General features: G+C 41.6%; 1 protein-coding gene across 3 annotated transcripts in view; it reads right to left on the bottom strand.

Moving 5' to 3' along the window:
- camk2a (calcium/calmodulin-dependent protein kinase II alpha) overlaps positions 1-24,879 on the bottom strand; it is a 156,444-nt gene that overhangs the window by 55,123 nt on the left and 76,442 nt on the right. For all 3 annotated transcript variants that reach the window (XM_082958280.1, XM_082958281.1, XM_014129575.3), the window contains exon 4: positions 7,311-7,365. In XM_082958280.1, the coding sequence (XP_082814406.1) occupies positions 7,311-7,365 (55 nt within the window). The remainder of the gene's footprint in view (positions 1-7,310; positions 7,366-24,879) is intronic.

Below are 24,879 nucleotides of genomic sequence, written 5' to 3'. Positions count from 1 at the left end.
ACAGAAATGTTTGCAATTTTATTACAAATAATGAACAGAAATACCTTATTTATGGTAAGTATTCAGCCCTTTTGCTATGAGACTTGAAATTGAGCAGAGCTGCATCCTGTTTCCACTGATCATCCTTGAGATGTTCAATTTAAATTAAATATATTGGACATTATTTGGAAAGGCACACACCTGTCTATATAAGGTCACACACTTGACAGTGCATGTCAAAGAAAAAAAAAACAAGCCATGAGGACAAAGGATTTGCCCGTAGAGCTCCGAGGCAGGATTGTGTCGAGGCACAGATCTGGGGAAGGATACCAAAACATTTCTGCAGCATTGAAGTTGTTGCCTCCAACATTCTTAAATAGAAGATGTTTGGAACCAGCAAGACTCTTCCTAGAGTGCTGTGGAGTAGGTGGGTGTGTTGTCCATGATTTCCGGTGGTTTCCGGTCACAACTTGCAGACTTGTTTACGCTGCTGTGCGTTTTTGTTGCCGATCTTACTTTGATACCTGACGGTTTTTTACTTTTTCATTACCGTATATTTTTACTTTTTCCCTCACTCAACTTTTTTCATTCAACTTTTTCACCCCGGAGGTTTTATCTGGACATGGTTCGTCAGGACTTCAAACAGCCGAAGCTAAGTAACATTAACATGATGCCTTCTAAATGCAGTCGTTGTACTTATAATATACAGGAGAACGATCGCCTTACGGCAAGGATAGCTGTGCTGCAAGCCCAGCTTCAGACGCGATCGTTAGGCAAGGGTAATTTCAGTGTAGGAAAGGATGAAACAGCGTCTGTGCCACCAGTAAGTACAGATAGTAACGTTAGTATAAACCCCCTCGCACGGTCCCCGCAGCCGGACATCTTTCTCATGGCTTCTGGAGGGAAACGCTGTAGGAATGCTCAACCGGTGTCGCTTATTCAGCCGACAGAAACTTTCAACCGGTTCTCCCCATTAAGCGAGTCGGAGTCGGAGGCCGAGACTTCTCTGGTCTCTACTCCTCCCGTTGTGGGGTCTGAGACGCCGACGGCTCCCACCATTAGCTCTGACAAATTGAAAACCCTAGTCATTGGCGACTCCATTACCCGCAGTATTAGACTTAAAACTAATCATCCAGCGATCATACACTGTTTACCAGGGGGCAGGGCTACCGACGTTAAGGCTAATCTGAAGATGGTGCTGGCTAAAGCTAAAACTGGCGAGTGTAGAGAGTATAGAGATATTGTTATCCACGTCGGCACCAACGATGTTAGGATGAAACAGTCAGAGGTCACCAAGCGCAACATAGCTTCAGCGTGTAAATCAGCTAGAAAGATGTGTCGGCATCGATTAATTGTCTCTGGCCCCCTCCCAGTTAGGGGGAGTGATGAGCTCTACAGCAGAGTCTCACAACTCAATCGCTGGTTGAAAACTGTTTTCTGCCCCTCCCAAAAGATAGAATTTGTAGATAATTGGCCCTCTTTCTGGGACTCACCCACAAACAGGACCAAGCCTGGCCTGTTGAGGAGTGACGGACTCCATCCTAGCTGGAGGGGTGCTCTCATCTTATCTACGAACATAGACAGGGCTCTAACTCCTCTAGCTCCACAATGAAATAGGGTGCAGGCCAGGCAGCAGGCTGTTAGCCAGCCTGCCAGCTTAGTGGAGTCTGCCACTAGCACAGTCAGTGTAGTCAGCTCAGCTTTCCCCATTGAGACCGTGTCTGTGCCTCGATCTAGGTTGGGCAAAATTAAAAATGGCGGTGTTCGCTTTAGCAATCTCACTAGTATAAAGACCTCCTCCATTCCTGCCATTATTGAAAGAGATTGTGATACCTCACATCTCAAAATTGGGTTACTTAATGTTAGATTCCTCACTTCCAAGGCAGTTATAGTCAATGAACTAATCACTGATAATAATCTTGATGTGATTGGCCTGACTGAAACATGGCTTAAGCCTGATGAATTTACTGTGTTAAATGAGGCCTCACCCCCAGGTTACATTAGTGACCATACCCCCCGTGCATCCGGCAAAGGCGGAGGTGTTGCTAACATTTACGATAGCAAATTTCAATTTACAAAAAAAAAAACAACAATGACGTTTTCGTCTTTTGAGCTTCTAGTCATGAAATCTATGCAGCCTACTCACTCACTTTTTATAGCTACTGTTTATAGGCCTCCTGGGCCATATGCAGTGTTCCTCACTGAGTTCCCTGAATTCCTATCGGATCTTGTAGTCATAGCAGATAATATTCTAATTTTTGGTGACTTTAACATTCACATGGAAAAGTCCACAGACCCACTCCAAAAGGCTTTCGGAGCCATCATCGACTCAGTGGGTTTTGTCCAACATGTCTCTGGACCTACTCACTGCCACAGTCATACTCTGGACCTAGTTTTGTCCCATGGAATAAATGTTGTGGATCTAAATGTTTTTCCTCATAATCCTGGACTATCGGACCACCATTTTATTACGTTTGCAATTGCAACAAATAATCTGCTCAGACCCCAACCAAGGAGCATTAAAAGTCGTGCTATAAATTCTCAGACAACCCAAAGATTCCTTGATGCCCTTCCAGACTGCCTCTGCCTACCCAAGGACGTCAGAGGACAAAAATCAGTTAACCACCTAACCGAGGAACTCAATTTAACCTTGCGCAATACCCTAGATGCAGTTGCACCCCTAAAAACTAAAAACATCTGTCATAAGAAACTAGCTCCCTGGTATACAGAAAATACACGAGCTCTGAAGCAAGCTTCCAGAAAATTGGAACGGAAATGGCGCCACACCAAACTGGAAGTCTTCCGACTAGCTTGGAAAGACAGTACCGTGCAGTATCGAAGAGCCCTTACTGCTGCTCGATCATCCTATTTTTCCAACTTAATTGAGGAAAATAAGAACAATCCGAAATTTCTTTTTGATACTGTCGCAAAGCTAACTAAAAAGCAGCCTTCGCAAATGGAGGATGGCTTTCACTTCAGCAGTAATAAATTTATGAACTTCTTTGAGGAAAAGATCATGATCATTAGAAAGCAAATTACAGACTCCTCTTTAAATCTGGGTATTCCTCCAAAGCTCCATTGTCCTGAGTCTGCACAACTCTGCCAGGACCTAGGATCAAGGGAGATACTAAAGTGTTTTAGTACTATATCTCTTGACGCAATGATGAAAATAATCATGGCCTCCAAACCCTCAAGCTGCATACTGGACCCTATTCCAACTAAACTACTGAAAGAGCTGCTTCCTGTGCTTGGCCCTCCTATGTTGAACATAATAAATGGCTCTCTATCCACCGGATGTGTACCAAGCTCACTAAAAGTGGCAGTAATAAAGCCTCTCTTGAAAAAGCCGAATCTTGATCCAGAAATTATAAAAAACTATCGGCCTATATCGAATCTTCCATTCCTCTCCAAAATTTTAGAAAAAGCTGTTGCACAGCAACTGACTGCCTTCCTGAAGACAAACAATGTATACGAAACGCTTCAGTCTGGTTTTAGACCCCATCATAGCACTGAGACTGCACTTGTGAAGGTGGTAAATGACCTTTTAATGACGTCAGACCGAGGCTCTGCATCTGTCCTCGTGCTCCTAGATCTTAGTGCCGCTTTTGATACCATCGATCACCACATTCTTTTGGAGAGATTGGAAACCCAAATTGGTCTACATGGACAAGTTCTGGCCTGGTTTAGATCTTATCTGTCGGAAAGATATCAGTTTGTCTCTGTGAATGGTTGGTCCTCTGACAAATCAATTGTAAATTTCGGTGTTCCTCAAGGTTCCGTTTTAGGACCACTATTGTTTTCACTATATATTTTACCTCTTGGGGATGTCATTCGAAAACATAATGTTAAATTTCACTGCTATGCAGACGACACACAGCTGTACATTTCAATGAAACATGGTGAAGCCCCAAAATTGCCCTCGCTAGAAGCCTGTGTTTCAGACATAAAGAAGTGGATGGCTGCAAACTTTCTACTTTTAAACTCGGACAAAACAGAGATGCTTGTTCTAGGTCCCAAGAAACAAAGAGATCTTCTGTTGAATCTGACAATTAATCTGGATGGTTGTACAGTCGTCTCAAATAAAACTGTGAAGGACCTCGGCGTTACTCTGGACCCTGATCTCTCTTTTGAAGAACATATCAAGACTGTTTCAAGGACAGCTTTTTTCCATCTACGTAACATTGCAAAAATCAGAAATTTTCTGTCCAAAAATGACGCAGAAAAATTAATCCATGCTTTTGTTACTTCTAGGCTGGACTACTGCAATGCTCTACTTTCCGGCTACCCGGATAAAGCACTAAATAAACTTCAGTTAGTGCTAAATACGGCTGCTAGAATCCTGACTAGAACCAAAAAATTTGATCATATTACTCCAGTGTTAGCCTCCCTACACTGGCTTCCTGTTAAGGCAAGGGCTGATTTCAAGGTTTTACTGCTAACCTACAAAGCATTACATGGGCTTGCTCCTACCTATCTTTCCGATTTGGTCCTGCCGTACATACCTACACGTACGCTACGGTCACAAGACGCAGGCCTCCTAATTGTCCCTAGAATTTCTAAGCAAACGGCTGGAGGTAGGGCTTTCTCCTATAGAGCTCCATTTTTATGGAATGGTCTGCCTACCAATGTGAGAGACGCAGACTCAGTCTCAACCTTTAAGTCTTTACTGAAGACTTATCTCTTCAGTAGGTCCTATGATTAAGTATAGTCTGGCCCAGGAGTGTGAAGGTGAACGGAAAGGCTGGAGCAACGAACCGCCCTTGCTGTCTCTGCCTTGCCGGTTCCCCTCTTTCCACTGGGATTCTCTGCCTCTAACCCTTTTACAGAGGCTGAGTCACTGGCCTACTGGTGTTCTTCCATGCCGTCCATGGGAGGGGTGCGTCACTTGAGTGGGTTGAGTCACTGACGTGGTCTTCCTGTCTGGGTTGGCGCCCCCCCCCCCCCCCCCCCTTGGGTTGTGCCATGGCGGAGATCGTTGTGGGCTATACTCGGCCTTGTCTTAGGACGGTAAGTTGGTGGTTGGAGACATCCCTCTAGTGGTGTGGGGGCTGTGCTTTGGCAAAGTGGGTGGGGTTATATCCTGCCTGTTTGGCCCTGTCCGGGGGTATCATCGGATGGGGCCACAGTGTCTTCTGATCCCTCCTGTCTCAGCCTCCAGTATTTATGCTGCAGTAGTTTATGTGTCGGGGGGCTAGGGTCAGTCTGTTACATCTGGAGTATTTCTCTTGTCTTATCCGGTGTCCTGTGTGTATTTAAATATGCTCTCTCTAATTCTCTCTTTCTCTCTTTCTGTCTTTCTCTCGGAGGACCTGAGCCCTAGGACCATGCCTCAGGACTACCTGGTATGATGACTCCTTGCTGTCCCCAGTCCACCTGGCCGTGCTGCTGCTCCAGTTTCAACTGTTCTGCCTGCGGCTATGGAACCCTGACCTGTTCACCGGACGTGCTTGTTGCACCCTCGACAACTACTATGATTATTATTATTTGACCATGCTGGTCATTTATGAACATTTTAACATTTTAACATTTTGACCATGTTCTGTTATAATATCCACCCTGCACAGCCAGAAGAGGACTGGCCACCCCTCATAGCCTGGTTCCTCTCTAGGTTTCTTCCTAGGTTTTTGGCCTTTCTAGGGAGTTTTTCCTAGGGAGTTTTTCCTAGCCACCGTGCTTCTTTCACATGCTTTGCTTGCTGTTTGGGGTTTTAGGCTGGGTTTCTGTACAGCACTTTGAGAATATCAGCTGATGTACGAAGGGCTATATAAAAATAAATTTGATTTGATTTGAGCTGGCCGCCCGGACAAACTGAGCAATAGAGGGAGAAGGGCCTTGGTCAGGAAGATGGTCATTCTGACAGAGCTCTAGAGTTCCTCTGTGGAGATGGGTGAACCTTCCAGAAGAACAACCTGCAGCACTCCACCAAGCAGGTCTTTATGGTAGAGTGGCCAGATGGAAGCCATTCCTCAGTAAAAGGCACATGACAGCCCACTTGGAGTTTACCAAAAGGCACCTAAAGACTCTCAGACCATGAGAAACAAGATCTGATGGTCTGATGAAATCTGATGAAACCAAGATTGAACACTTTGGTCAAAATGCCAAGCGTCAAGCCTGGAGGGAATCTGGCACCATCCCTACAGTGAAGCATGGTGGTGGCAGCATCATGCTGTGAGGATGTTTTTCAGCAGCAGGGACTGGGAGACTAGTCAGGATCGAGGCAAATATGAACAGAGCAAAGTACAAAGACATTTTTTTATCATTTAGTTTTTTACCCTTTTTCTCCCCAATTGTGTGATATCCAATTGGTAGTTACAGTATTGTCCCATCGCTGCAACTCCTGTACGGACTCGGGAGAGGATATGGTCGAGAGCCATGCATCCTTCAATACACGACCCTGCCAAGCCGCACAGCTTCTTCACACACTGCTCACTTAACCCGGAAGCCAGCAGCACCAATGCGTCGGAGGAAACACCGTCCAACTGGTGACCGTGTCAGCGTGCATGCGCCCGGCCCACCACAGGAGTCGCTAGAGCGTGATGGGACAAGGACATCCCAGCTAGCCAAACCCTCCCCTAATCTGGACAACGCTGGGGCAATTGTGCGCCGCCTCATGAGTCTCCCAGTCGTGTTCAAACCCGGATCTGTAGTGACGCCTCTAGCACTGCGATTCAGTACCTTAGACCGCTGCGCCACTCGGGAGGCCGTACAGAGAGATACTTGATGAAAACCTGCTCCAGAGCACTCAGGACCTCAGACTGGGGCTAAGTGGCTTCGGGACAAGTCTGTGGCTTCAGGACAAGTCTCGGGAATGTCCTTGATTAGCCCAGCCAGTGCCTGGATTTGAACACGATCGAACATCCCTGAAGAAAGCTGCACAGCAACGCTCCCCATCCAACCTGACAGAGTTTGAAAGGATCTGCAGAGAAGAATGAGAGAAACTCCCCAAATACAGGTGTGCCTTGCTTTTCTTTCAAAAACAAGGACATTTCTAAGTGACCCCAAACTCATTTCTAGGTGACGACCCCCCCGACCATCCACTCAAGAAAACATTGGCATGTGGCTGAATGTCGCTGGGGCCCCTAGTGTATAGCTTACTGAGGAGCTTATTGAAATCAGGACCACTGCCTAGCTCAATGGTAGATATTCATGTACTGTGGTTCTGTCTCATACAGGCTGTTGTGCCGAGTGTGATTAGAACTCACATCAAGACTCACATCAAGCCACCTCTCAGCCTTGAAAGAATCATTGTGTCATTAATGTCAATCATTCCCACTGTGTGTGTGAGTGGATGAATTATGCAGTAAATAGATTCACTGCAGTGCATTACTCACAGGTCAAAGATCAGGTAGTGATGTCCTTCCTCCGAGATGCTGTCATGGAGACGCACTGGATGGAGAAAAGAGAGAAAGGAAGTAAACATGTTTTTAAGGGAATTGCTGGGACTGAAAGCTCTAATATTTCCCACATGGAATGCACAGTCAGTGACCTTAAAATGTCTAAATCACACATTTCTCAAACACCCAGCCTACTTCAATTCACAGTGTCTCACATTCCCCAAAATATATGTTTTTCAAGAATATCTAGGTCTGGATTATAGGTAGGGGTAATTGAAGTGATGATGCACAATGTTCATTAACTACTTAAGTGAAGCTTGGATAGTGCTTGTGGTGTCCCATTGATGTCGTTATGTTATCTTCATGATGGAGAGAAGAGTATACACTCTTTCTCTCTCCCTCTCCCTCTTTCTCTCTCTGTTTCTCCTCTCCCTCTCGCTCTCTTTCTGTTGCATTGTTCTCCTCACCAGTGCCAATCACCACCCCTCCCCGTCCTCCCCACCCCTCCCCATCCCTCCCAAACCCTCCTATCCCCTCCCTCTCCCAGCAGGCAGTGTGTTATACTGCTCTGTGTGCATGTGTGTGGGTGTGTTTGTAGTGAGAGGAGAGGACAGGTGTGTGTTAGAGTGTGTGTATGTGTGCTTGTGTGTGTGGGTGCCCGAGATAGAAAGGAGAACAAGAGGAAGACTGCAGTATAGATACCTTCACTAGTATAGATACCTTCACCAGTATAGATACCTTCACCAGTACAGATACCTTCACCATTATAGATACCTTCACCAGCATAGATACCTTCACCTGTATAGATACCTTCACCTGTATAGATACACTCACCAGTATAAATACCTTCACCTGTATAGATACCTTCACCAGTATAGATACAGTGAGGGAAAAAAGTATTTGATCCCCTGCTGATTTTGTACGTTTGCCCATTGACAAAGTCTATCATTTTAATGCTAGGTTTATTTGAACAGTGAGAGACAGAATAACAACAACAAAAAATTCAGAAAAACGCATGTCAAAAATGTTATAAATTGATTTGCATTTTAATGAGGGAAATAAGTATTTGACCCCCTCTCAATCAGAAAGATTTCTGGCTCCCAGGTGTCTTTTATACCGGTACCGAGCTGAGATTAGGAGCACACTCCTAATCTCAGTTTGTTACCTGTATAAAAGACATCTGTCCACAGAAGCAATCAATCAATCAGATTCCAAACTCTCCACCATGGCCAAGACCAAAGAGCTCTCCAAGGATGTCAGGGACAAGATTGTAGACCTACACAAGGCTGGAATGGGCTACAAGACCATCGCCAAGCAGCTTGGTGAGGTGACACCAGTTGGTGCGATTATTCGCAAATGGAAGAAACACAAAAGAACTGTCAATCTCTCAGCCTGGGGCTTCATGCAAGATCTCACCTCGTGGAGTTGCAATGATCATGAGAACGGTGAGGAATCAGCCCAGAACTACACGGGAGGATCTTGTCAATGATCTCAAGGCAGCTGGGACCATAGTCACCAAGAAAACAATTGGTAACACACTACACCGTGAAGGACTGAAATCCTGCAGCGCCCGCAAGGTCCCTCTGCTCAAGAAAGCACATATACATGCCCGTCTGAAGTTTGCCAATGAACATCTGAATGATTCAGAGGACAACTGGGTGAAAGTGTTGTGGTCAGATGAGACCAAAATGGAGCTCTTTGGCATCAACTCAACTCGCCGTGTTTGGAGGAGGAGGAATGCTGCCTATGACCCCAAGAACAACATCCCCACCGTCAAACATGGAGGTGGAAACATTATGCTTTGGGGGTGTTTTTCAGCTAAGGGGACAGGACAACATCACAGCATCAAAGGGACGATGGACGGGGCCATGTACCGTCAAATCTTGGGTGAGAACCTCCTTCCCTCAGCCAGGGCATTGAAAATGGGTCGTGGATGGGTATTCCAGCATGACAATGACCCAAAACACACGGCCAAGGCAACAAAGGAGTGGCTCAAGAAGAAGCACATTAAGGTCCTGGAGTGGGCTAGCCAGTCTCCAGACCTTAATCCCATAGAAAATCTGTGGAGTGAGCTGAAGGTTCGAGTTGCCAAACGTCAGACTCGAAACCTAAATGACTTGGAGAAGATCTGTAAAGAGGAGTGGGACAAAAACCTGGTGGCCAACTACAAGAAACATCTGACCTCTGTGATTACCAACAAGGGTTTTGCCACCAAGTACTAAGTCATGTTTTGCAGAGGGGTCAAATACTTATTTCCCTCGTTAAAATGCAAATCAATTTGTAACATTTCTGACATGCGTTTTTCAGGATTTTTTTGTTGTTATTCTGTCTCTCACTGTTCAAATAAACCTACCATTAAAATTATAGACTGATCATTTTTTTGTCAGTGGGAAAACGTCCAAAATCAGCAGGGGATCAAATACTTTTTTCCCTCACTGTACCTTAACCTGTATAGATACCTTCTCCTGTATAGTTATCTTCAAAAGTATAAATACCTTCACCTGTATAGATACCTTCACCTGTATAGATACACTCACCAGTATAAATACCTTCACCTGTATAGATACCTTCACCAGTACAGATACCTTCACCTCTATAGGTACCTTCTCCTGTATAGATACCTTCACCTGCCAACACCAATGCTTAGCAACAGTCTCTCCATTACATAAGCCTGAAACAGCAATCTCAGATAATTCTCCCCAACTTTGCCAAAAAAGCAAAGGTCATGGAAGTAGTGTGATCCTGAGCTGCTTTTTGTCCAGAAAGGTAGTCTGTGTACCAGTCTGGTTAGAATTCCACACCTTGCCACTTCTTGGAGCTAAACAGACAGGTACCCAGGCTGCCAGAGAGGATCTACCAGAGGAAACGGCCAATCTGGTGTTACTGATGGTGATTTTGGCCTGTCACTGGCTGTGTTGGTTTCCCTTGGCAAGGCTTCCCCTATCAGTCAAAGGGACACTCCAGTCCCTTTGTTATGGGTTGTGTCATGACGTTGGCCTGTGGGTAAGGTTTATGACCCCCCCCCCCCCCCCCCCCCATAAATACCTTTCTCTCTTCCCCTCTCTGAATCTACTGAAGGACCTGAATAGCCTGTGTTAAATATAGAGAGTCTGGGAACATCAAACAAATGGGGAAAGGTACCACATATTTTGTTAATAAAACCAGTTGGAAATATGCTTGGGAACGTAATGAGTATGTATGTCAGTTCGGTTGTCATCTGAGACATTATGACTGATGACAGGACGACATAAACTGTATCTGAGAAAGTATACACCCTCTAGTTATCAGAGTCACATGGAATTGTTATGCAATTGAAATGTTTGATATTGAAAATGTTTGTTAGGAGATGAAATGTAATTTTAGCTTCCGAATGAGAGATTTGGGTTTTCATAAGGAAAGTGCCCTGCTCGATCAGTAACCCAACCCTGTGAAGAGACAGGGGTTATAAACGATGAAACACCTCCCTCCCCCTCTCCACTATATAATCCTTTGACGAAAAGATAACCAGTGGTTCCAGTACGGGAGGTCTGCGGCCTCTACGTTAGAAGGACACACATGTCAAGTACAGAACTAAGCCAACCTCGGCGTGAGCTCTGGTATGAACTGGTATGAACTTTGAGCTTATTCACTACAGAAGTGCTACTTCCTAGACGTTGAGTTAGCAGCAGCCGCTGCTAACGTGGGTTAGGAAAGGACGGACGACGGATCCAGTCTAACAACCAGACGAAGATACCACCACGTATCCAATGGACCACCATTGACATTCTTCCGAAAACAGGGAGATCTGTTGGCCAACCCGGCCAGCATCTACGACCAATCTACCGAAGCGCAGCTCAGAGTAAATATTTATTGCATTTTCCTTTTCCAAATGGGCGGTAATTTAGAATGCATAAGATAATGTATTTACGATAGCATAGCTGCTGTTTCTGTGTTCCTAAATCTTCCCGCTCTTTCATTCAAGCCCAACCCCCTTTCCTTTGTGTAACTAGCTTTCATACAGGTTCCGTCCACCAGGACGTTTTCTGTATGACATCATTGTATTCTGTGTATTTGTAATTCTGTGTGATTAGTTAGGTATTTAGTAAATAAATAATTAAACCCAATTTTGTATTGCTGATTCAACTTGTTAGCCAGGGTTCGTGAAGATAGCCAAGAATTTACAACTTTCATTATGAGACTGAAAATAAGACAAGGGTTAATATTGACTGCTATCGAGGTAAAATATTACTAAGTATTTTAAGAGTTTATTCGGAAGATAACAGCTCTATAAACGTTCTTCCGTGGTGCCCCGACTTTCTAGTTAATTACATTTACATGATTAGCTTAATCAGGTAATATTAATTACAGAGAAACCATTTTATAAGTTAGCATGTCATATCACTTAATCCGGCATAGCCAAAGACACGACAGTTGTGACTAGGTTAAGACACTAAAGAGTATCAATTTTGATGGAAACCTTTGATCCCAGACTCCTTAAGAACCTTTCATTTACCAATCGCTTGTCTAGGCTGTTGTCAACCATCAATCTGAGGAATTTCTACAGGAAACGCAAACTGAATAGGGATGTGTCTAGCTGAATAGGGATGTGTCTAACTGAATAGGGATGTGTCTAACTGAACAGGGATGAGTCTAACTGAATAGGGATGTGTCTAACTGAATAGGGATGTGCCTAACTGAATAGGGATGAGTCTAACTGAATAGGGATGTGTCTAGCTGAATATGGATGTCCCTAGCTGAATAGGGATGTGTCTAACTGAATAGGGATGTGCCTAGCTGAATAGGGATGTGTCTAACTGAATAGGGATCTACCTAGCTGAATAGGGATGTGTCTAGCTGAATATGGATGTCCCTAGCTGAATAGGGATGTGTCTAACGGAATAGATATGTGTCTAACTGAATAGGGATGTGTCTAACTGAATAGGGATGTATCTAACTAGATATGTATCTAACTGAATAGGGATGTGTCTAACTGAATAGGGATGTATCTAACTAGATATGTATCTAACTGAATAGGGATGTGTCTAACTGAATAGGGATGTATCTAACTAGATATGTATCTAACTGAATAGGGATGTGTCTAACTGAATAGGGATGTATCTAACTAGATATGTATCTAACTGAATAGGGATGTGTCTAACTGAATAGGGATGTATCTAACTAGATATGTATCTAACTGAATAGGGATGTGTCTAACTGAATAGGGATGTGTCTAACGGAATAGATATGTGTCTAACTGAATAGGGATGTGTCTAACTGAATAGGGATGTATCTAACTAGATATGTATCTAACTGAATAGGGACGTGTCTAACTGAATAGGGATGTGTCTAACTGAATAGGGATGTATCTAACTAGATATGTATCTAACTGAATAGGGATGTGTCTAACTTCTCTAGGGCCAGTGGGACGATTTCGTCCCACCTACGTAACAGCCAGTGGAATCCCGTGGCGCGTTATTCAAATACCTAAGAAATGCTATTACTTCAATTTCTCAAACATATGACTATTTTACACCATTTTAAAGACAAGACTCTCGTTAATCTAACCACACTGTCCGATTTCAAAAAGGCTTTACAACGAAAGCAAAACATTAGATTATGTCAGCAGAGTACCCAGCCAGAAATAATCAGACACACATTTTTCAAGCTAGCATATAATGTCACATAAACCCAAACCACAGCTAAACGCAGCACTAACCTTTGATGATCTTCATCAGATGACAATCTTAGGACATTATGTTATACAATACATGCATGTTTTGTTCAATCAAGTTCATATTTATATAAAAAAACTGCTTTTTACATTAGCATGTGACGTTCAGAACTAGCATACCCCCCGCAAACTTCCGGTGAATTTACTAAATTACTCACGATAAACGTTCACAAAAAACATAACAATTATTTTAAGAATTATAGATACAGAACTCCTCTATGCACTCGCTATGTCCGATTTTAAAATAGCTTTTCGGTGAAAGCACATTTTGCAATATTCTAAGTAGATAGCCCGGCATCACAGGGCTAGCTATTTAGACACCCACCAAGTTTAGCCCTCACCAAAGTCAGATTTACTATAAGAAAAATTGGATTACCTTTGCTGTTCTTCGTCAGAATGCACTCCCAGGACTTCTACTTCAATAACAAATGTTGGTTTGGTTCAAAATAATCCATAGTTATGTTCAAATATCCTCTGTTTTGTTCATGCGTTCAAGACACTATCCGAAGTGTAAAGAAGGGTGACGCGCACAACGCGTTTCATGACAAAACATTTCTAAATATTCCATTACCGTACTTCGAAGCATGTCAACCGCTGTTTAAAATCAATTTTTATGCCTATAATTATATGCATATTCTAGTTTCTGGGCAGGAGTAATAACCAGATTAAATCGGGTACGTTTTTTATCCGGCCGTGTAAATACTGCCCCCTAGCGCTAACAGGCTAACTGAATAGGGATGTGTCTAGCTGAATAGGGATGTGTCTAACTGAATAGGGATGTGTCTAACTGAATAGGGATGAGTCTAACTGAATAGGGATAGGTCTAATTGAATAGGGATGTGCCTAACTGGATAGGGATGAGTCTAACTAAATACGGATGTGTCTAGCTGAATATGGATGTGCCTAGCTGAATAGGGATGTGTCTAACTGAATATATATGTGTCTAACTGAATAGGGATGTGTCTAACTGAATAGGGATGTGTCTAACTGAGTAGGGATGTATCTAACTAGATATGTGTCTAACAAAATAGGGATGTGTCTAACTGAATAGATATGTGTCTAACTGAATAGGGATGTGTCTAACTGAATATATATGTGTCTAACTGAATAAGGATGTGTCTAACTGAATAGGGATGTGCCTAGCTGAATAGGGATGTGTCTAACTGAATAGATATGTGTTTAACTGAATAGGGATGTGTCTAACTGAATAGGGATATGGCCAAGCTGAATAGGGGATGTGTCTAACTGTATAGGGATGTGCCTAGCTGAACAGGGATGTGTCTAACTGAATATATATGTGTCTAACTGAATAGGGATGTGTCTAACTGAATAGATATGTTTCTAACTGAATAGGGATGTGTCTAACTGAATAGGGATGTGTCTAACTGAATAGATATGTGTCTAACTGAATATATATGTGTCTAACTGATTAGATATGTGTCTAACTGAATATATATGTGTCTAACTGAATAGGGATGTGTCTAACTGAATAGGGATGTATCTAACTAGATATGTGTCTAACTGAATAGGGATGTGTCTAACTGAATATATATGTGTCTAACTGAGTAGGGATGTGTCTAACTGAATAGGGATGTGCCTAGCTGAATAGGGATGTGTCTAACTGAATAGGGATGTGTCTAACTGAATAGATATGTTTCTAACTGAATAGGGATGTGTCTAACTGAATAGGGATGTGTCTAACTGAATAGATATGTGTCTAACTGATTAGATATGTGTCTAACTGAATAGATATGTGTCTAACTGAATAGGGATGTGTCTTACTGAATAGGGATATGGCCAAGCTGAATAGGGGATGTGTCTAACTGTATAGGGATGTGCCTAGCTGAACAGGGATGTGTCTAACTGAATATATATGTGTCTAACTGAATAGGGATGTGTCTAACTGAATAGATATGTTTCTAACTGAATAGGGATGTGTCTAACTGAATAGGGATGTGTCTAACTGAATAGATATGTGTCTAACTGAATATATATGTGTCTAACTGATTAGATATGTGTCTAACTGAATATATATGTGTCTAACTGAATAGGGATGTGTCTAACTGAATAGGGATGTATCTAACTAGATATGTGTCTAACTGAATAGGGATGTGTCTAACTGAATATATATGTGTCTAACTGAGTAGGGATGTGTCTAACTGAATAGGGATGTGCCTAGCTGAATAGGGATGTGTCTAACTGAATAGGGATTTGTCTAACTGAATAGATATGTTTCTAACTGAATAGGGATGTGTCTAACTGAATAGGGATGTACCTAGCTGAATAGGGATGTGTCTAACTGAACAGGGGTGTGCCTAACTGAATAGGGATGAGTCTAACTGAATAGGGATGTGCTAACTGAACAGGGGTGTGCCTAACTGAATAGGGATGTGTCTAACTGAATAGGGATGTGTCTAGCTGAATATGGATGTGCCTAGCTGAATAGGGATGTGTCTAACTGAATAGGGATGTGCCTAGCTGAATAGGGGATGTGTCTAACTGAGTATATGTGTCTAACTGAATATATATGTGTCTAACTGAATAGGGATGTGTCTTAGCTGAACAGGGATGTGTCTAACTGAATAGGGATGTGTCTAACTGAATAGGGATGTGTCTAGCTGAATATGGATGTGCCTAGCTGAATAGGGATGTGTCTAACTGAATACGGATGTGCCTAGCTGAACAGGGATGTGTCTAACTGAATAGGGATGTGTCGAACTGAATAGGGGTGTGCCTAACTGAATAGGGATGTGTCTAACTGAATAGGGATGTGTCTAACTGAATAGATATGTGTCTAACTGAATAGGGATGTGTCTAACTGAACAGGGGTGTGCCTAACTGAATAGGGATGTGTCTAACGGAATATATATGTTTCTAACTGAATAGGGATGTGTCTAACTGAATAGGGATGTACCTAGCTGAATAGGGACGTGTCTAACTGAATAGGGATGTGCCTAGCTGAATAGGGGATGTGTCTAACTGAGTATATGTGTCTAACTGAATAGAGATGTGTCTAACTGAATAGGGATGTGCCTAGCTGAACAGGGATGTGTCTAACTGAATAGGGATGTGTCTAACTGAATAGGGATGTGTCTAGCTGAATATGGATGTGCCTAGCTGAATATATATGTTTCTACCTGAATAGGGATGTGTCTAACTGGATAGGGATGTGTCTAACTGAATAGGGATGTGCCTAGCTGAACAGGGATGTGTCTAACTGAATATATATGTGTCTACCTGAATAGGGACGTGTCTAAATGAATAGGGATGTGCCTAGCTGAACAGGGATGTGTCTAACTGAATAGGGATGTGTCGAACTGAATAGGGGTGTGCCTAACTGAATAGGGATGAGTCTAACTGAATAGGGATGTGTCTAACTGAATATGGATGTATCTAACTAGATATGTGTCTAACTGAATAGGGATGTGTCTAACTGAATATATATGTGTCTAACTGAGTAGGGATGTGTCTAACTGAATAGGGATGTGCATAGCTGAATAGGGATGTGTCTAACTGAATAGGGATGTGTCTAACTGAATAGATATGTTTCTAACTGAATAGGGATGTGTCTAACTGAATAGGGATGTATCTAACTGAATAGATATGTGTCTAACTGAATATATATGTGTCTAACTGATTAGATATGTGTCTAACTGAATATATATGTGTCTAACTGAATAGGGATGTATCTAACTAGATATGTGTCTAACTGAATAGGGATGTGTCTAACTGAGTATATATGTGTCTAACTGTGTAGGGATGTGTCTAACTGAATAGGGATGTACCTAGCTGAATAGGGATGTGTCTAACTGAACAGGGGTGTGCCTAACTGAATAGGGATGAGTCTAACTGAATAGGGATGTGTCTAGCTGAATATAGATGTGCCTAGCTGAATAGGGATGTGTCTAACTGAATAGGGATGTGTCTAACTGAATAGATATGTTTCTAACTGAATAGGGATGTGTCTAACTGAATAGGGATGTGTCTAACTGAATAGATATGTGTCTAACTGAATATATATGTGTCTAACTGATTAGATATGTGTCTAACTGAATATATATGTGTCTAACTGAATAGGGATGTGTCTAACTGAATAGGGATGTATCTAACTAGATATGTGTCTAACTGAATAGGGATGTGTCTAACTGAATATATATGTGTCTAACTGTGTAGGGATGTGTCTAACTGAATAGGGATGTACCTAGCTGAATAGGGATGTGTCTAACTGAACAGGGGTGTGCCTAACTGAATAGGGATGAGTCTAACTGAATAGGGATGTCTAACTGAACAGGGGTGTGCCTAACTGAATAGGGATGAGTCTAACTGAATAGGGATGTGTCTAGCTGAATATGGATGTGCCTAGCTGAATAGGGATGTGTCTAACTGAATAGGGATGTGCCTAGCTGAATAGGGATGTGTCTAACTGAATAGGGATGTGTCTAACTGAACAGGGGTGTGCCTAACTGAATAGGGATGAGTCTAACTGAATAGGGATGTGTCTAGCTGAATATGGATGTGCCTAGCTGAATAGGGATGTGTCTAACTGAATAGGGATGTGCCTAGCTGAATAGGGATGTGTCTAACTGAATAGGGATGTGTCTAACTGAATAGATATGTGTCTAACTGAATAGAGATGTGTCTAACTGAATAGGGATGTGTCTAACTGAATAGATATGTGTCTAACTGAATATATATGTGTCTAACTGAATAGGGATGTGTCTAACTGAATATATATGTGTCTAACTGAATAGGGATGTGTCTAACTGAATAGGGATGTACCTAGCTGAATAGGGATGTGTCTAACTGAATAGGGATGTGTCTAACTGAATAGGGATGTGTCTAACTGAATAGGGATGTGCCTAGCTGAACAGGGATGTGTCTAACTGAATAATGTGTCTAACTGAATAGGGATGTGTCTAACTGAATAGGGATGTGCCTAGCTGAACAGGGATGTGTCTAACTGAATAGGGATGTGTCGAACTGAATAGGGGTGTGCCTAACTGAATAGGGATGAGTCTAACTGAATAGGGATGTGTCTAACTGAATATGGATGTATCTAACTAGATATGTGTCTAACTGAATAGGGATGTGTCTAACTGAATATATATGTGTCTAACTGAGTAGGGATGTGTCTAACTGAATAGGGATGTGCATAGCTGAATAGGGATGTGTCTAACTGAATAGGGATGTGTCTAACTGAATAGATATGTTTCTAACTGAATAGGGATGTGTCTAACTGAATAGGGATGTATCTAACTGAATAGATATGTGTCTAACTGAATATATATGTGTCTAACTGATTAGATATGTGTCTAACTGAATATATATGTGTCTAACTGAATAGGGATGTATCTAACTAGATATGTGTCTAACTGAATAGGGATGTGTCTAACTGAGTATATATGTGTCTAACTGTGTAGGGATGTGTCTAACTGAATAGGGATGTACCTAGCTGAATAGGGATGTGTCTAACTGAACAGGGGTGTGCCTAACTGAATAGGGATGAGTCTAACTGAATAGGGATGTCTAACTGAACAGGGGTGTGCCTAACTGAATAGGGATGAGTCTAACTGAATAGGGATGTGTCTAGCTGAATATGGATGTGCCTAGCTGAATAGGGATGTGTCTAACTGAATAGGGATGTGCCTAGCTGAATAGGGATGTGTCTAACTGAATAGGGATGTGTCTAACTGAATAGGGATGTGTCTAACTGAATAGATATGTGTCTAACTGAATATATATGTGTCTAACTGAATAGGGATGTCTCTTACTGAATATATATGTGTCTAACTGAATAGGGATGTGTCTAACTGAATAGTGATGTACCTAGCTGAATAGGGATGTGTCTAACTGAATAGGGATGTGCCTAGCTGAATAGGGGATGTGTCTAACTGAGTATATGTGTCTTACTGAATAGAGATGTGTCAAACTGAATAGGGATGTGCTTAGCTGAACAGGGATGTGTCTAACTGAATAGGGATGTGTCTAACTGAATAGGGATGTGTCTAGCTGAATATGGATGTGCCTAGCTGAATATATATGTTTCTACCTTAATAGGGATGTGTCTAACTGAATAGGGATGTGTCTAACTGAATAGGGATGTACCTAGCTGAACAGGGATGTGTCTAACTGAATATATATGTGTCTACCTGAATAGGGATGTGTATAACTGAAAAGGGATGTGCCTAGCTGAAAAGGGATGTGTCTAACTGAATAGGGATGTGTCTAACTGAATAGGGATGTGTCTAACTGAATAGGGATGTGTCTAACGGAATATATATGTGTCTAACTGAATAGGGATGTGTCTAACTGAATAGGGATGTACCTAGCTGAATAGGGACGTGTCTAACTGAATAGGGATGTGCCTAGCTGAATAGGGGATGTGTCTAACTGAGTATATGTGTCTAACTGAATAGAGATGTGTCTAACTGAATAGGGATGTGCCTAGCTGAACAGGGATGTGTCTAACTGAATAGGGATGTGTCTAACTGAATAGGGATGTGTCTAGCTGAATATGGATGTGCCTAGCTGAATATATATGTTTCTACCTGAATAGGGATGTGTCTAACTGAATAGGGATGTGTCTAACTGAATAGGGATGTGCCTAGCTGAACAGGGATGTGTCTAACTGAATATATATGTGTCTACCTGAATAGGGACGTGTCTAAATGAATAGGGATGTGCCTAGCTGAACAGGGATGTGTCTAACTGAATAGGGATGTGTCGAACTGAATAGGGGTGTGCCTAACTGAATAGGGATGAGTCTAACTGAATAGGGATGTGTCTAACTGAATATGGATGTATCTAACTAGATATGTGTCTAACTGAATAGGGATGTGTCTAACTGAATATATATGTGTCTAACTGAGTAGGGATGTGTCTAACTGAATAGGGATGTGCATAGCTGAATAGGGATGTGTCTAACTGAATAGGGATGTGTCTAACTGAATAGATATGTTTCTAACTGAATACGGATGTGTCTAACTGAATAGGGATGTATCTAACTGAATAGATATGTGTCTAACTGAATATATATGTGTCTAACTGATTAGATATGTGTCTAACTGAATATATATGTGTCTAACTGAATAGGGATGTATCTAACTAGATATGTGTCTAACTGAATAGGGATGTGTCTAACTGAGTATATATGTGTCTAACTGTGTAGGGATGTGTCTAACTGAATAGGGATGTACCTAGCTGAATAGGGATGTGTCTAACTGAACAGGGGTGTGCCTAACTGAATAGGGATGAGTCTAACTGAATAGGGATGTCTAACTGAACAGGGGTATGCCTAACTGAATAGGGATGAGTCTAACTGAATAGGGATGTGTCTAGCTGAATATGGATGTGCCTAGCTGAATAGGGATGTGTCTAACTGAATAGGGATGTGTCTAACTGAATAGATATGTTTCTAACTGAATAGGGATGTGTCTAACTGAATAGGGATGTGTCTAACTGAATAGATATGTGTCTAACTGAATATATATGTGTCTAACTGATTAGATATGTGTCTAACTGAATATATATGTGTCTAACTGAATAGGGATGTGTCTAACTGAATAGGGATGTATCTAACTAGATATGTTTCTAACTGAATAGGGATGTGTCTAACTGAATATATATGTGTCTAACTGTGTAGGGATGTGTCTAACTGAATAGGGATGTACCTAGCTGAATAGGGATGTGTCTAACTGAACAGGGGTGTGCCTAACTGAATAGGGATGAGTCTAACTGAATAGGGATGTCTAACTGAACAGGGGTGTGCCTAACTGAATAGGGATGAGTCTAACTGAATAGGGATGTGTCTAGCTGAATATGGATGTGCCTAGCTGAATAGGGATGTGTCTAACTGAATAGGGATGTGCCTAGCTGAATAGGGATGTGTCTAACTGAATAGGGATGTGTCTAACTGAACAGGGGTGTGCCTAACTGAATAGGGATGAGTCTAACTGAATAGGGATGTGTCTAGCTGAATATGGATGTGCCTAGCTGAATAGGGATGTGTCTAACTGAATATGGATGTGCCTAGCTGAATAGGGATGTGTCTAACTGAATAGGGATGTGTCTAACTGAATAGATATGTGTCTAACTGAATAGAGATGTGTCTAACTGAATAGGGATGTGTCTAACTGAATAGATATGTGTCTAACTGAATATATATGTGTCTAACTGAATAGGGATGTGTCTAACTGAATATATATGTGTCTAACTGAATAGGGATGTGTCTAACTGAATAGGGATGTACCTAGCTGAATAGGGATGTGTCTAACTGAATAGGGATGTGTCTAACTGAATAGGGATGTGTCTAGCTGAATATGGATGTGCCTAGCTGAATATATATGTTTCTACCTAAATAGGGATGTGTCTAACTGAATAGGGATGTGTCTAACTGAATAGGGATGTGCCTAGCTGAACAGGGATGTGTCTAACTGAATAGGGATGTGTCTAACTGAATAGGGATGTGTCTAGCTGAATATGGATGTGCCTAGCTGAATATATATGTTTCTACCTAAATAGGGATGTGTCGAACTGAATAGGGGTGTGCCTAACTGAATAGGGATGAGTCTAACTGAATAGGGATGTGTCTAACTGAATAGGGATGTATCTAACTAGATATGTGTCTAACTGAATAGGGATGTGTCTAACTGAATATATATGTGTCTAACTGAGTAGGGATGTGTCTAACTGAATAGGGATGTGCCTAGCTGAATAGGGATGTGTCTAACTGAATAGGGATGTGTCTAACTGAATAGATATGTTTCTAACTGAATAGGGATGTGTCTAACTGAACAGGGATGTGTCTAACTGAATAGATATGTGTCTAACTGAATATATATGTGTCTAACTGATTAGATATGTGTCTAACTGAATATATATGTGGCTAACTGAATAGGGATGTGTCTAACTGAATAGGGATGTATCTAACTAGATATGTGTCTAACTGAATAGGGATGTGTCTAACTGAATATATATGTGTCTAACTGTGTAGGGATGTGTCTAACTGAATAGGGATGTACCTAGCTGAATAGGGATGTGTCTAACTGAACAGGGGTGTGCCTAACTGAATAGGGATGAGTCTAACTGAATAGGGATGTCTAACTGAACAGGGGTGTGCCTAACTGAATAGGGATGAGTCTAACTGAATAGGGATGTGTCTAGCTGAATATGGATGTGCCAAGCTGAATAGGGATGTGTGTAACTGAATAGGGATGTGCCTAGCTGAATAGGGATGTGTCTAACTGAATAGGGATGTTTCTAACTGAACAGGGATGTGTCTAACTGAATAGATATGTGTCTAACTGAATATATATGTGTCTAACTGAATAGGGATGTCTCTAACTGAATATATATGTGTCTAACTGAATAGGGATGTGTCTAACTGAATAGGGATGTACCTAGCTGAATAGGGATGTGTCTAACTGAATAGGGATGTGCCTAGCTGAATAGGGGATGTGTCTAACTGAGTATATGTGTCTTACTGAATAGAGATGTGTCAAACTGAATAGGGATGTGCTTAGCTGAACAGGGATGTGTCTAACTGAATAGGGATGTGTCTAACTGAATAGGGATGTGTCTAGCTGAATATGGATGTGCCTAGCTGAATATATATGTTTCTACCTTAATAGGGATGTGTCTAACTGAATAGGGATGTGTCTAACTGAATAGGGATGTGCCTAGCTGAACAGGGATGTGTCTAACTGAATATATATGTGTCTACCTGAATAGGGATGTGTATAACTGAAAAGGGATGTGCCTAGCTGAACAGGGATGTGTCTAACTGAATAGGGATGTGTCGAACTGAATAGGGGTGTGCCTAACTGAATAGGGATGAGTCTAACTGAATAGGGATGTGTCTAACTGAATAGGGATGTATCTAACTAGATATGTGTCTAACTGAATAGGGATGTGTCTAACTGAATATATATGTGTCTAACTGAGTAGGGATGTGTCTAACTGAATAGGGATGTGCCTAGCTGAATAGGGATGTGTCTAACTGAATAGGGATGTGTCTAACTGAATAGATATGTTTCTAACTGAACAGGGATGTGTCTAACTGAATAGGGATGTGTCTAACTGAATAGATATGTGTCTAACTAAATATATATGTGTCTAACTGATTAGATATGTGTCTAACTGAATATATATGTGACTAACTGAATAGGGATGTGTCTAACTGAATAGGGATGTATCTAACTAGATATGTGTCTAACTGAATAGGGATGTGTCTAACTGAATATATATGTGTCTAACTGTGTAGGGATGTGTCTAACTGAATAGTGATGTACCTAGCTGAATAGGGATGTGTCTAACTGAACAGGGGAGTGCCTAACTGAATAGGGATGAGTCTAACTGAATAGGGATGTCTAACTGAACAGGGGTGTGCCTAACTGAATAGGGATGAGTCTAACTGAATAGGGATGTGTCTAGCTGAATTTGGATGTGCCTAGCTGAATAGGGATGTGTCTAACTGAATAGGGATGTGCCTAGCTGAATAGGGATGTGTCTAACTGAATAGGGATGTTTCTAACTGAACAGGGATGTGTCTAACTGAATAGATATGTGTCTAACTGAATATATATGTGTCTAACTGAATAGGGATGTCTCTAACTGAATAGATATGTGTCTAACTGAATATATATGTGTCTAACTGAATAGGGATGTGTCTAACTGAATATATATGTGTCTAACTGAATAGGGATGTGTCTAACTGAATAGGGATGTACCTAGCTGAATAGGGATGTGTCTAACTGAATAGGGATGTGTCTAACTGAATAGGGATGTGTCTAGCTGAATATGGATGTGCCTAGCTGAATATATATGTTTCTACCTAAATAGGGATGTGTCTAACTGAATAGGGATGTGTCTAACTGAATAGGGATGTGCCTAGCTGAACAGGGATGTGTCTAACTGAATAGGGATGTGTCTAACTGAATAGGGATGTGTCTAGCTGAATATGGATGTGCCTAGCTGAATATATATGTTTCTACCTAAATAGGGATGTGTCGAACTGAATAGGGGTGTGCCTAACTGAATAGGGATGAGTCTAACTGAATAGGGATGTGTCTAACTGAATAGGGATGTATCTAACTAGATATGTGTCTAACTGAATAGGGATGTGTCTAACTGAATATATATGTGTCTAACTGAGTAGGGATGTGTCTAACTGAATAGGGATGTGCCTAGCTGAATAGGGATGTGTCTAACTGAATAGGGATGTGTCTAACTGAATAGATATGTTTCTAACTGAATAGGGATGTGTCTAACTGAACAGGGATGTGTCTAACTGAATAGAAATGTGTCTAACTGAATATATATGTGTCTAACTGATTAGATATGTGTCTAACTGAATATATATGTGTCTAACTGAATAGGGATGTGTCTAACTGAATAGGGATGTATCTAACTAGATATGTGTCTAACTGAATAGGGATGTGTCTAACTGAATATATATGTGTCTAACTGTGTAGAGATGTGTCTAACTGAATAGGGATGTACCTAGCTGAATAGGGATGTGTCTAACTGAACAGGGGTGTGCCTAACTGAATAGGGATGAGTCTAACTGAATAGGGATGTCTAACTGAACAGGGGTGTGCCTAACTGAATAGGGATGAGTCTAACTGAATAGGGATGTGTCTAGCTGAATATGGATGTGCCTAGCTGAATAGGGATGTGTGTAACTGAATAGGGATGTGCCTAGCTGAATAGGGATGTGTCTAACTGAATAGGGATGTTTCTAACTGAATATATATGTGTCTAACTGAATAGGGATGTGTCTAACTGAATAGGGATGTACCTAGCTGAATAGGGATGTGTCTAACTGAATAGGGATGTCTCTAACTGAATATATATGTG

Source organism: Salmo salar, chromosome 11 (genome assembly GCF_965601325.2).
Source record: "Salmo salar chromosome 11, fSalSal1, whole genome shotgun sequence".
In the NCBI taxonomy this organism is placed as follows: Eukaryota; Metazoa; Chordata; class Actinopteri; order Salmoniformes; family Salmonidae; genus Salmo; species Salmo salar.
The sequence above is the reverse complement of the archived record's forward strand: the minus strand, read 5'-3'. Positions and strand labels throughout refer to the sequence as shown.